At 42.6% G+C, this 14,073-nt stretch overlaps 1 protein-coding gene across 3 annotated transcripts in view; it reads left to right on the forward strand.

Annotated features, from left to right (window-relative positions):
• Positions 1-14,073, forward strand: part of mta1 (metastasis associated 1) — a 49,529-nt gene that overhangs the window by 30,633 nt on the left and 4,823 nt on the right. For all 3 annotated transcript variants that reach the window (XM_039603498.1, XM_031737011.2, XM_031737012.2), the window contains 12 exons: positions 2,747-2,873; positions 4,831-4,894; positions 5,229-5,346; positions 6,488-6,590; positions 7,914-8,013; positions 8,449-8,637; positions 9,792-9,866; positions 10,042-10,100; positions 10,389-10,561; positions 11,250-11,401; positions 13,559-13,748; positions 13,858-13,947. In XM_039603498.1, coding sequence (XP_039459432.1) covers positions 2,747-2,873; positions 4,831-4,894; positions 5,229-5,346; positions 6,488-6,590; positions 7,914-8,013; positions 8,449-8,637; positions 9,792-9,866; positions 10,042-10,100; positions 10,389-10,561; positions 11,250-11,401; positions 13,559-13,748; positions 13,858-13,947 — 1,440 coding nt within the window. The remainder of the gene's footprint in view (positions 1-2,746; positions 2,874-4,830; positions 4,895-5,228; positions 5,347-6,487; positions 6,591-7,913; positions 8,014-8,448; positions 8,638-9,791; positions 9,867-10,041; positions 10,101-10,388; positions 10,562-11,249; positions 11,402-13,558; positions 13,749-13,857; positions 13,948-14,073) is intronic.

Genomic DNA, 14,073 nt, shown 5'->3' on the forward strand with positions numbered 1-14,073 from the left:
CACCGTCTTTGCATGGTGGCAACAGCGGTCCCGAAAAGGCCAGCGGGGTCGATGCTTTCATCCAGAATGTCACGTTTCTCTCTGTCCGAAAGCCCCGACAGGTTCAGCCATCTGGCCCTCTCCTGTAGGACGATGATGCTGAGAGCCCTGCCCGCCGCTTGTACTGCCGCTCTAGTGAGGTGGAGACACTGGTCCGTAACGACGCCCAGCTCATCCCATAGCTCACTAGCATCCGGGTTCGCGGCAGCCTGGTCCTGGAGCTCCGCCGAGTAAGCTAGCAGGAGCGATGAGGCGTTCAATGCCCTCGCGGTGGTGGCAACCGATTTATACGCCTTGTCAGCCAGGGAGGACTGCAGGCGTTCGCCTTGGAGGGCAGGGACGGACCAGATGACATGGAGAGTTTCTGGTTCGGTGGAGATGGGAAGCCACCAGATTTTCCACTGTAGGAATTTGGTAGATGCCCTTCTCCTTCATTCCAGCGCAGTCAAACGCCGCCGCTCCCTGCACGGGGTTGGGTGACGAAATGGCTTTTTGCCCAGCAGCGTGTGACCTCGTCCACGCATTCGGGGAAAAGCGGCAGTACCTGCTTAGTAGTGCGCTTTGCTTTGGGGAGCCTTTTACCCTCGTATCGTGAGGTGGAGGTCTCCGTTGTTGGGCCATGGGATTGCTAGCTTGTCAGCCGCCCGTTTTGCAACGTCGAATAGCTCCATGCCGCGGGACTGTGTGCCGGGGTTGTCCATCGGCCCCTTGTGTCGCAGAATTCCGACCAGAGGGGCAAAGAAAACGTCGTCATCCTCGTCCGAGCGAGATGTCCGGCGCTCCCTCAGAGGATTCGCTGAGTAGCTCGTCATTAGCCTCGAGGGAATCAGACAACATAGCCGCAGCTGACCTCGGCATCATCCACCAGCGGAGGGCGATATCCATCTCGTCGCCCCAGCCGGTGCCTGGTATTGCAGACTCAGTGTGCTCCATCGGTGGGTCGATTGGAGACAGCATTGGGTCCTTCTTTGACAGGCTAGCCTGGCGGGCTAGCCTTCGGCGAAGGCTTTTTAGGGTGAAGCGGCGCAGTGTTCGCGATATACCGGTGTGGAAATAACCGCCTGGGCGTGTTGCAGCCCGAGGCACATCACACACGCATCATGCGTATCTGAGCCTGAGATTTTGCAACCCGCAGGGGCAAAGTTTGGGCAGCGGATTGCAGTCTGCCATGTCAAGGAAGCTTGGTGTAGCTAGCCTAGAATGGCTGGACGGCTAATGCTGATTTTATTTTCTTCTCGGTCGAGTAGCTATGGTGAGCTCGTATGACCTAGCTAGTGTGGTGGCTAGCGCTTGTGCTACTTGGCTTGGTGACCGTGTGTAGCAAGAACAGTTAGCTTGGTCAGCTAGCTGTTGTGTTAGGTGCGTGGTGGCAGCTAACACACTCTCCGACCTGGCTCCGTGGTGAAGAGCAGGCGACTCGAAACGCGAACCGTGCAGCGCCCGGTGACCAAGGTGTTAGCTTGCTCGCGTGGACAGTTAAGCTAGCACTCACGTTCACAGTCAGGAGAGATGAGGTTTCTAAGAAGCGAGAAGAGGAAATTGAATGACGGGTGACGCTGCGTCACAACCTTTTATAGGGAGGAGGGTGGCCCCTCCCTGACGCAGGCGTCACGACTGCCAGCCAATACTGGCTGGAGTAATGATATAGAGGCTTCTGAGGACAACGCTGAGAGAGCGTTCCCCATAGTGAGACACCGAAACGAATGTTTGAAAGAGAACACCTGTTAACCCAACCCCACTAACTGCATGTGTTTGGACTCTGTTTTATTGATCCATTTATGGATGGCTTCAAATTTCAAAACAAACAAAAAACCCTTTTGTGTTTCTGATCTATATTGACATCAAAGAATTAACATCAGAATCTCTTCACAGGTGTATATTTTCTTTAATTTTTCTCATGCTCTTAACTTTTGAATTACATTTTCTTTGCTTAAAAATGCAGGACATAACAAACATGTAATACACTGAGCAGATCAGTGGAAGGGCATTAAAAGCATGAACAAGCCTAAGGTAACAGTGATACCTGGGATGTTGCAGGATTTGAGGTGACATAGACTTAAAAACTACTTCTTCTGCTGTTCATGCATAATAAAATCCAAAACCTTTTCTGCTTCGGTCTCTCTGCCTGCTCCACTTTTCTCACACACAGACGATTGTTTAGGCTAACTCCTTACACACACAAACAGAGCTCAAGGTCGCGTCTGCACAGAAAGAGTGCACACACACAAAGAAAGTCTGGGTTGAAAGATTTAAATGTTAATCATCGTAGTGATTATTTTCTTATTGGACTTTATTGATTATATTTTGATTAGATTTCTGATTTTATTATAGCAGGAATAACTACCAACAATAGCACATTAAACTGTGTCGCTCTGTGCTACCTTACACCCCCAAAGGCTGGATTGGGCCTTTTACTTCACTTTTGGTAGAACTGAGCCAAGCGATCTCAGTCCACTTGACATCCTGTTTGATTCATACCACTTTATGTAAAATATCTGTATATATACACAGCTCTCCCTCTCCTTGGGGGCTCCATCGTTCCAGCTCATCAAATGTGCATCCTCTGTGTCGAGTGTGTGGCTTCAGCCAATTCACTTGCCATTCTCACTTTTTTCCCCGCTTATGGACTTCATTGTTCTGCCTCATATAAAGTACTTATGTTTGACACCTCTCCTTTTTTTTTTTTTTTTTTTTTTCCTTCACCTAGGGGAGCTGGAGGAGGAGATGGAGAATCCAGAGATGCGGGATCTCCCCGAGAAACAAAAACACCAGCTCAGACACAGAGAGCTCTTCCTTTCTCGCCAGCTGGAGTCTTTACCAGCCACACACATCAGGTACACTTCATTTGTGTCACAGGACTAGATGTTTTATTTACCTTCTTTTTGTGGGACTTGTTTGTGCAACTTCTAAACCCACCCACCTACTTGACATTCTATTTTGGTTTCAAATACCCATCTCATGCTGTGACTGAAGTTTTGTTCACCAAATGTTTCTTCATCTTTTCATCCAAATCTTTTGGGTTACAGTTGATTCAACAAACCCAAATTTCTCTCCAAACAGAACATTTCTGATGAAATTTTCCTAGACGGTAGGGGGTCAGTGAAGAGAAAACAAGACAGACAGAACCGACTTGTTTTTAGAATAAGTAGTTATGAATTTATGGTTATAACTAGATGAAAAAATGGCAGCTCATTTTTTTGTTTTGTTGTCTTTTTTTTTAAATGAATATTATCAGTGATGAATGCTTTGTTGTTTTTCTGTGTTGGCTTCAAGCCAATAGGTGGTTAATAAAAATTGGTAGTGGTTAAAAAATTTTCAGCTAATGAGCAGTGTAATGTAATATTGATATTATAAATGAGTAAAAATTTAGGCTGATTAACACTTCAGTTACACAGACCTAGAGACTGGTTAGTAATCATCTGGCAACCAACAGTTGCGAGGGGGGATAAAAAATGTGTATACCCCAAGTGGCTGCAAGTGATTGCTGCAGATTGCTCTTGTGCAACTGCGGCAATCTACTAGCAACCAGAGAAATCAGGTTTTTGGTGCAGCACCTTTTTGCAGCCAGTGTAGGTCAGCAACCACTTGGACCAGATCGAGGAACATTTGTTTTTCCTCCATGTCGAGTGATTTGGCAGATGATTGTTAACTGGTCACTGGGCCTGTGTAACTTGACCCTAAAATTTAGATGGATTGCAGCATTATTGATTGTGAATCACATTTTGCTTAAGTAGGAAATTTGGATCACGTGTAGGAAAGGTGGACTTATTCACATCACAAATGCAGTTTACATTGTTTGCATTGATTAATTAAAAATAGTTAATGAGTGAGATAAATTTCTAATACTGAAAAACGAGTCTTGATTTCATCATAATGTCAAGACCTACAGTATAACAAATATTTGCAAATTTCTTCTGATTATTCTCATTTCCATGTTGCTATTTTGTTTACATGCATTGCATAAACTCATTCATACTGTTATAATGTGTATTCATGCTTTTTGATGCAAATACTGCAATTTCCTTGATGTCACATTGCCTGCTATACGTGAAGCTGTGCTGGCGAGAAAGACAGACACAAAGTAATTCACTCATATGCAGGGTACACGCTGAGCAGTAAATGTCAACAGAAAGCTGTTTCTAGATATAAACCTGCCTTTGCTCATCAGTAAGCTCGAGGCAAACCTACCTAATCATTAGCGTATTATTACTTGACATTTCTGAAGTCACAAGAAGAGCAAACTGACATCTGCTCGAATAAAAATGCTCTGATGAGCAGTTTGTTTAGTGAGAATTCAAGCTTGATTAAGTTTTCTAACTTAACAGTGTGTGGCGAGGTTACACAGTGCGCTTGAGTTTATTACCCTGCCAAATCGTATTTGCTTCAGGCTAGAGAGGTATGACTAATTAGCTGGTAAATAATCTCAGCTCAGACTGTAGCAGTTTGGGGACAGGGATGAGTGCTGTTGGTGTCAACACACTGGACCAGGATTTATCCCCCCAAAAAAGCTGGGCAAACTGGACCTAAATCAATACCATCATTGGAGATTCTGAGCTGTATCCTACATTTCTCTTGCAGAGGAGTTTGGACCAGAGAGCAGCTTTCATCTTGCACTTACATAACCACTTAAAATCCCATGGACTTTAAGCCCCGTCTGCTTTTCTATGTTTCACATGTCAAATATTGGCTCATACTTTTCTCCTCTATGACTTCCTCCTGTGTCTTTCCTAATTTTTTTCTTCTTTCTTTTTCTCTTACTTTTTCCTTGACTGTGTTTCTTACATCCTTCAGGGGAAAGTGCTGTGTGACGCTGCTGAACGAGACAGAAGCCCTGAAGTCCTACCTGGACAGAGAGGTACATGATCATGATGGGGTCTCAACTGTAATTAGGTTTTAGATTTTAGGGTGTGTGTGTGTGTGTGAGAGAGAGAGAGGAGGAGAGTAAGAATCTTATGAGTTTAAAGATTCTTGTTTCCAGATGAATTATTCAACGTGTTGACCTAGAATGTTCTTTTCACGTACTGTAATGAGGAGACGAGAGACTAGGAGAGGGGGAAAATACACAGACACAAACACACACGCACGCAGACCAACAGATACACCCCACTCTTTCGCCTCTCCGCTCGCCCATCCCGCTTCCTGTTCCTTTCATTGCATCCTCACACCTTCCTGCCATCTGTATTTCCCAGGATGCCTTCTTCTACTCGCTGGTGTACGACCCTCAGCAGAAGACCCTGCTGGCTGATAAGGGGGAGATCCGCGTTGGGAACAAGTACCAGGCCGACATCACAGACCTCCTGAAGGAAGGTACGTTGTGCTTAAAATTTTTGGCTGCTTTTTAAAAATGACTTATTCGCTTAGAAGCACTCTATCCATTTTCTGCAGGGCACTTTTTACCCTGCAGTGGACTGATTATTTTTTTTAGCAATATGTCTGCATTAATGGGAAAAGTTTAACAGTCTGAGCCACGACTGTCAAACTTTTTAATATTTGTGCAACTGCTCAAATTTCAGGAACATGTCATGAACTTTTATGACTTTTCTGCCTTAATACACCACTTTTTTTTTTTTCTCTTTTCTTTTACGAGTAAAGTTGAGAGAACAACCAAGTTGGGTTTCCATGGCAATCACACTGTGGACTAACAATGATTATACATAATCACAGCATTTGAAATAACAGTTATTGCATTCGTGTTGCACAATTGATGACTTTACAGTCACCCGCAGAGAAGACAACTGTTCATAACGCATCCCAAATCTGACATCAAAAAAGCTGTCATTGAGGTATACACCCACGATGAAATATAACAGGTCGTAAAGTGTAGCAAAATATTTGTAAGCATTCATTTTAATAACTGGGACTTGACAGTTTTGTACAAACTGTAATGTTTTTAAATCCAACTTGTTAGTAACACAAATCCACTATTATTTCCATTTAGATGAGGATATTTTCCAGGCATTCTCTGCCAATAGTTTGTAAGGTAATCATTAATCAGGTAATCATTTTCAAATGTGACTGTTTTTCTGCCAGATTATGGTGTTTCGCTGGCATCCTGTGTTTTGCCAGAATTTTATTCTTAGCAGGTGGGATGCATCTGAAATTGCAATTACAGCACCATGGGACACTAGGCTTGCTAATTAAACCCATGTTAATGAAATTCTTCTACATGTGTTAGAATCTCAGGCAGGCTGGCTCGTTGGTTGAAGGCTGGCAACTTGACAGAGCCCACCTCTTCAACTCTGGGATTCATTAAAGCCCCACACAAAGCAGGATTTATTTATTTATTTATTTATTTATTTAATCTAAAAGGAAAATTGCAGACAATTGAACTTGAGTTTTTTTTTGTGTTTGCTGTTGTTTTCCCCCCCCCAATAAGGACCCATGGCAATCTTGGAGAGCATTAAAAATGGACTTGCATCCACATTTGTTTGTCTTCTGGTGCATTTAGGTGAGGATGATGGCAGGGACCTGGAGAAAATGGAGGAGAAGATCTGGGACTCCAACAGCTCACTGACAGAGAAACAGATTGATCAGTTTTTAGTAGTAGCACGGTAAGTCAGCTCAGACATGAAATGTATAACAATAACAAAAAAAAAATCTGATTCATGTAAATTTTTTCAATTTCAGAGAGAGTTAGTTGTAAAGTTAGTTATGCTAAGGTTAATTTGCCTCACTTATTAAAAAACTGTGTCAAGTAAACCTAATCCATCCAGTCTTAGAGCCGTGACTTCTGGCTTTTATTTGTGTGCATCTAAAAACAATTATGACAGTTATTATAAAACACATGCACACTTTTTTTTTCAGGGAGTGCACTACATGTAATCAGGTGTACTTGAATCCAAAGTGAATCCAAGAGCTAGTTTAAAACTTCCTGAAGGTCACTTGAAAGCTCAAGGCAAGGTTAAAAAAAATAAAAACACCCATCAGGCTGAACGGGTATTATGGGGTGCCATAAAGAAGTTGTTTTTTTTTTAATCATTAAGTTTAAAAACCTCACCTGTTTAAATTGTTCCGAGTTTCTCTTTGACATCATGTCTTTGTGCACATCTGGACCGGTTCCAGCTCAGCTGCTATTTTTACATTGCTTCCTGGAAGTCCCTTTCTGACTACTTGTATGGGCACATTATTTTACCGTGGAGCTCCGACTTGCCAGAGAGCAAACATCAATTTCTCTGTCAAGCTGACCCAGCCCAACCCCCATAACTGGTGGAGAGAGTGAGGGCACATGAGCGAGGAGTGGCAGCAGAAACATGCTTGTTGTTGTTGTATTTTGTGTCCTGAGGTGGTTGAGGGAGAAAATTTACAACAAATGGTCTCAACTATGGCTCCCCGAGACTTCATTCTATTCCCCTTTATGTAATTCAAGTTGAGGAGTCACTGTTTTTACACAGCTGAGCAGATCCAGTGCACATTATGGACACACAAGTGCAAGTAATCTGAGTGGGACTTGCAGGGAACGATAAATAGAAAATAAAATAGCAGCCGCACTGAAAGTGGCGCACTGCTGCTCAGGAAGATTGAAGATTTAAATGTGGTAGAACTTTTGATTTGTTGTGAAACGCTATGATTGCACCTGGTAAAGATGCTGCAGTTATTTAATTCTCAGCTTGAGAGAAAATACATGGATTCACTAAAACTAATAAGTACTGCAAACGTTTCCTAAAATCTGTGAATATCTAGTTTTCAAGCCATATTTTGTTGCTAAGCAGTTTTCGCCTGTTGAGGTCTAAATTTGCTTGAGGTGCATTATCTGTCTGACCACACTACAGAGTTGAATATTTTATTAGGAAGAACCAGTTAGGACTTTGCGGATATGACTTCCGTGTTTGTTCTGTAAAGGAAACTATATCAATAGTTTCTCATGTGTCCCACAGGTCAGTAGGTACCTTTGCCAGAGCTTTGGACTGCAGTAGCTCTGTCCGACAGCCCAGCCTACATATGAGTGCTGCTGCAGCCTCCAGGGACATCACCTTGGTGAGATAGACACATATATATATGTGAAAGTAGGCTCAATTTAAACTGTTAACACGCGACATGTGAAAGGTGTTGTGGAGAAGCAGGACTGTTAATTAGAAAATCCCTGCGCGTGTGTTTGTTATTGAGTCTGTTGGTGATTGTTGAAGCCTGTGTCTGGTTATCCTTAACAAGCATTTGGCCCCAAAACCTAGCCAGCCTAGTGTGGGTCTATTCTGCCCTAGATCCTTTCCTCATATATAAAACATAGATGAGAGCCCTAGCTACCCACATGTACACAAACACACATACACACACACACACACAGAAACAGCTCAGATACTCTCATGGAGGCTGTGTCTACACACTCTAAACTGGTAAACTATCATATAGCTGCAATGAAATGCATGATTGGTTCAACTCATGCACTGACATGGATTTGTGTCTTGGATTTAGTTTCATGCCATGGACACCCTCCATGCTACAGGCTACGACATGACTCGAGCCATCGCAGCACTGGTTCCTCAGGGTGGACCCGTCCTCTGCAGGGATGAAATGGAGGAGTGGAGTGCCTCGGAGGCCAACCTCTTTGAGGAGGCGCTCGAGAAATACGGCAAAGACTTTACCGACATCCAGCAGGATTTTGTAAGTGGGCAAACAGTAGGATTTGAAGATTTTAGGAAATATGCTTTTGTTCTACGTGTTGGATGAGAAATGAAAGGCACTGTCATATCTGTGTGCAGTTTATGAAACTACATAAAGACTGTAAGCTGAGAACTGGGCAGACACACATAGAAGTGCTGTTTTCCACTTTGGGTTTCAAATGAAATAAAATGTATTGCAGAGTGTCCTTGGTTTATTTAAGAGCTGCAAATACAGCCACTTGAATTCGTTTTATTTGACAGATTTTTCTCAGCTCATCATGCTTTATAATTATCAACTTATGCAGCAATTTGCACTGAAATTAAATTTTGACTTTTATGTACAGAAAACATAATAAAGGAATATCCTGGAGAGAGCTCTGGCTGTAATATGTACCCTCTAGAAGTTTACTTGCCAACACCTTTACAGCTCAAACCAATCCTATGATTCTCGTTTAGGTGTTCAGCTGATTTTCCTTTTATGCAACTTTCAAGCATAACAGTACTCTTGTAAAGAAGCACTGTGTCCAGCCCCATGGTAAGAATGAACAGTAAGCATTTTTAAACAAACATCCAGTGAAAGCTGCCTCTTCTAGGCTGAAGCACCTCATGTTCTTCTGTGCTGAGAAGAGTGGTGCTGCCTTTAGTGTTCTCTCACTGTGTGCATCACTCCGCCACCTGGTGGCCATCTCCTTACAGTGCTGCAGACTTTTGTTTCTACTTGAGGTTTTTTTCCAACAACAAGACTACACCATCAGTATGGGTGGGGCCACCACTTAAAGGCTCATATTCTTTCAAACTTCATAGAGGCAACGTAACGATTTAGCTTCAGTTTTTTTAATCGTATCTTTACCTTTTTAACGAGCGAGTACTACATCAGGTTGAATGCGTGTGTGTTCCGTAAAATGTGAAAGAAATACACGGATATTTTAGCGTTTATAATTATAAATGTCACAAAAGGGAGAATCATCTTATTTGAGTACCTGCGACCTTAATTTCTCAGTTAGTTAAAGTAGTTAATGATCATGTAATCAACTAAGAGTTTCAGCTTTAATTTTACGTTCCCTGCCTTCAGCAAGATTTCCTCTCTTTCTATCTGTTCCCGTAACATCACCTCAACTAAAACCATAATTATTTTCCTCTTCTGTCCCTGTGTAGTTGCCCTGGAAATCCCTGACAAGTATTATTGAGTATTACTACATGTGGAAGACCACAGATAGATATGTACAGCAGGTAACAACTTCCTTTATACGTTTTTTTTTTTTAAGGAAAAACAAAAATGTAAGTGACCCGTATTAATTAATTTTATATTTGCATGTGATTCACAAATCTGTTGTTGGTACCTGAAGGTTAGAAATTCACTAGGTCTAACTGCACTTTTCGTCAACAACCTCCTTTTCTGCTCCAGAAACGATTAAAAGCAGCCGAGGCAGAAAGCAAGTTGAAGCAGGTCTACATCCCCAACTAGTGAGTACTTTGATGCAGCATTTTTGTGCTTAATTTATCAGCCTGCTTTCATTTTCCTACATATTATCAAGTATTAAATCAGCCGATGCTGTGGAGAAGGTCACAGCAACAACTCTGGTATTTTAAAGTTCAGCACTTGTCGCTCATTATACAGTACAATCTCTTCTTTTATTTTTCACCAACGCTCTCAGTACAGGATCAGTGTAACTACTGTCTCTGGTTGCAGGCTGATGAATATTATTTGTTCTCTTAGTGAATGTCTTGTCTCTGTATCTCTTCTTATATCAGTAACAAGCCAAACCCTAACCAGCTGAGTAACAATGTAAAGCCAGCTCTGGTAAATGGAGCAGCGGGTACAGCGGGTACAGCGGGTACAGTGGGTACAGCGGGTACAGCGGTCCCAGGACCTCCAGGCTCAGTGCCGACCCCAGGCTTGGGTAGAGCCTGTGAAAGCTGCTACAGTAAGTCATTCTGTTGTGTCCTGTTATTGCGCAACTGCAGTAGCTACTGTTATTTGTGTCCTGATGTAAGAGTTCTTACTCCTCCTTAGAAGAAATGAGATTGTCGTGATAGATATACAGTCAAAGCCTCAGATGTTTGCAAATCCTAATCAGTTTTGATGCGAAAATTGAACATCTTTCAGTCTCGGTGTGAAAATCTATGCGCTTCTTTAATTGCGCTCGATAATTAACCTGGTACGGATCTTGGGTACTGCGTCTGTATTTTTAGTATACATGATGACAACATCCTTTTATACTGATTTTCCTGATTTTTATTTAGCTAGCATCCAAGATCATCAGCCTATGTTGATCTCCATCATCCTTGTCTTCAGATCGGTGTATTTTCAATCTAATACAGATAATTTAAAGATCTGCTCTGTGCTCTTTGTATGCGGCACACATTTGATATTGGATTTACATAATAGAGAGAAGAGAAAATGGCCTCATGTGCCCTGCAGCAAAGTATTGTTTGAATTATTTTAGAGGCTGTACTTAATTTACTGATGAATGATTAAAGCTAGGGCTCTCATGTGTGTGTGCATGTGATCGTGATTCTGTGTGTGTTTATTGCTCACTACGCCCATTTTTTTTTCTGTAATCATCTCTGCTTAGCCATGTGATTTTGTGCTGTGTGTTTGTGTGTGTATAGCCAGCAGCTCCTACCAGTGGTACTCGTGGGGACCTCCCAACATGCAGTGTCGCCTGTGCGCTTCATGCTGGACCTACTGGAAGAAATACGGAGGGCTGAAGATGCCCACGAGGTTGGATGGCGAGAGGCCCGGACCCAACCGTAACAACATGGTACAAGCTCACACACGCTTCACTAGATATTGACTTATTTTCCTTTCCACAAATAACAGCCTTACTGTCTGCCGGAAACCTTGTAGTTCACCAAAAGTTCATCTTCCAGAGAAAAATCCAATGTCGGTTATTAGTTTAGTTAATTTTGCCTTTTTAAATTAACCCAGTCATTGTATAAAATGAAAATGACATCTGAGACGCTTGAATCAGTATGATAATATTGTTTTGGGCAAAATGGTCCAAATAATCCTCTTTTAAAGCAAACATTTTGACTTATGACAGTAGGAAAAGCAAAGGTGGAGTTAATCACAGCCCAGTTCCATTAAGTGTCCCAGTAAGCCACGAGAATGAATCAGCATGTGCAAAAGTAGGTCTTTCCTTCTTCGAGTGTGGCCACCACAACCCGTGAAAAAGTAATATTTATTATTTCAAGAGAGAAAGTACCACAATGTCCTAATTTGGGGTCTACAGATGCCAAACACACCATACATCTATGCATTTCTCTTCTTGTGGTTTTTGTCCTTTTTAATAAAGAGCAGCGTAGCCTGTTTTATTTTAAATATTTTTTTATTACAATCCTGTTGAGTTTTCAGTAAAATCCCTACAGTACAGAACATTCAGCATGCCCAGTCATTTAAATGTGCTGTGGATTTTAAATCTTTACCCTTTGAAAGCCTGCTAGGAGTAACCCTTGAAGCTCTCTTCTGAACTCTGACTTTCTGGCATATTTCAGGTCTGCTTATAGAACAAAATGACTGGGTTTGCATCAGAAATTAAATGAGGGTGATCTCTGTCTGTGCAGCTACCCTGGGAAACTATTCTAATGGTCATCAGACCGCAACTTTACTGACATATACTGAGGTCTCAAAACTTAACTGTCTTTACGGGTACTTTATGGGGGAGTTAAAAAGCACTCTAGCCATCTGTCTTTCCCTAAATTCCTATCTAGGGATGGGTATCGTTTAGGTTTTATCCGATACCGGTGCCAAACCGGTACTTTTGAAACGGTGCCGGTGCTTAAACGGTGCTCAAACCGGTGCTTAAAGAATGGAGAACACAAACTTTGTCCAAAAACCTCTCATGTTCAGCTGGTTTTTTTGTAAAAAGATAACAATGTTAGCCTTTTCTGCAGCTATAGGGCATATATGGTATCACTCTTGGCTGGAAGCAGCGCTTAAACAATGGAAAAAACACAAACTTTGTCCAAAAACCTCTCATGTTTAACTGTTTTCCACGTTTTCTTTGGTCATTTTAGCCTCTTTGGCCAGGGTGAAGGGAGCATCTGCCATCAAACAAGAAGACAGCCGCATGTAACTACGATGGTGTTTGCTAGTTCACCTTACATGCATTAATGTAATAATGTGGTTAGCGTACTCAACGTTAATTACAGACGAACAACATGAAGCTACTCACGCAGAGGAGAACGGCGACTGCTGCCATCATCATCATCCGTCATCATTTCTGCTACGCTGACAGGGCTAGGGGCCAGGACTCTACTCTTTTGGGGGGATGTTGCTAACTCCAGGTCCGCTAACAGGCACCACACCCGCAGTAGATGTGCTCGGTGTGAGGTCTTGCAGCAAGCTATCAAACACGGCAAATTTCTCGGCTTTAAAAAAAAACGCTATGCGTCGCCAGGTGTTTCATCAGATTTGAGGTGTTACCTCCTTTGACAGTATCACAGTATCAGCTTAAAGCACTTGTTGCAGGCTGCTGAGTTTGCATCTTTGCTGTGAAGTACAGCCAGACTTTTGACCGCTTCGCCTTTGGGCATTTTAATCTGTAGCTCTGCTCTAAAAGAACGTACGTACCTGGCCCCGCCTACTATCTTCGAAACGTAAAATGATTGGCTAGAATTGGCTCAGGAAAAAAAAAAGCACCGAAATAAAGCACCGAAATGTGCGCTGCTTTTCGGTCTGGTTACTACCGTTTATGTCAGAACCGGTGCCATCATGGCACCGGACACCGGTACCCATCCCTATTCCTATCAGACAATGATTTAGTCCAGATGTTTTCTTTGTCTTCAGTCCTGTGATAAATTGATCTCTCCCTAATCCATCATTTAGCATTCAACTGTAAATACACATTTCCACTAGTACAGGCTGTTCTACATTTTGGTTATAAAAGCAGTTTCTCATCCCTCTAAACCTTCTCTAGAGCCCCCATGGCCTGCCCCTTCGCCACAGCGGCAGCCCCAAGTTTGCTGTAAAGACCCGGCAGGCTTTTTACCTGCAGACCACCAGCCTAACACGGATGGCACGTCGCATCTGCCAGGACATCATCAGACCTCGATATATGGCCAGGCACCCCTACCTCCCAGTCAACACAGCAGCCATCAAAGCAGAATGTAAGGGCCCGATTCCCTCATGCTTAACTATGACATGTTATAACTTTTGGGCACTCTGTACACTTCCCCATATTTCTAACGACTGTGTTGTTTCACTGAATGTGTGCAGGTGCTCTGCGGTTACCAGACAGGCCAAAAAAGCCTTTGCCACTGAAACCTGTGGAACGTAAACCTCTGGAGTCTGTTGTTCGGTATTTAGGTGAGATCGATTCGCCACTACATGTTCATTTTTCAGTTTCTAGTTTTTCAGGTCACTTTTAACTGGGTGTGATACCTTGAGCTAGGTATTATGACAAAATGAATTTATTTCCTCTGTCATTTTCTT

This window comes from Oreochromis aureus, linkage group 19 (assembly GCF_013358895.1).
Source record: "Oreochromis aureus strain Israel breed Guangdong linkage group 19, ZZ_aureus, whole genome shotgun sequence".
Taxonomy (NCBI): Eukaryota; Metazoa; Chordata; class Actinopteri; order Cichliformes; family Cichlidae; genus Oreochromis; species Oreochromis aureus.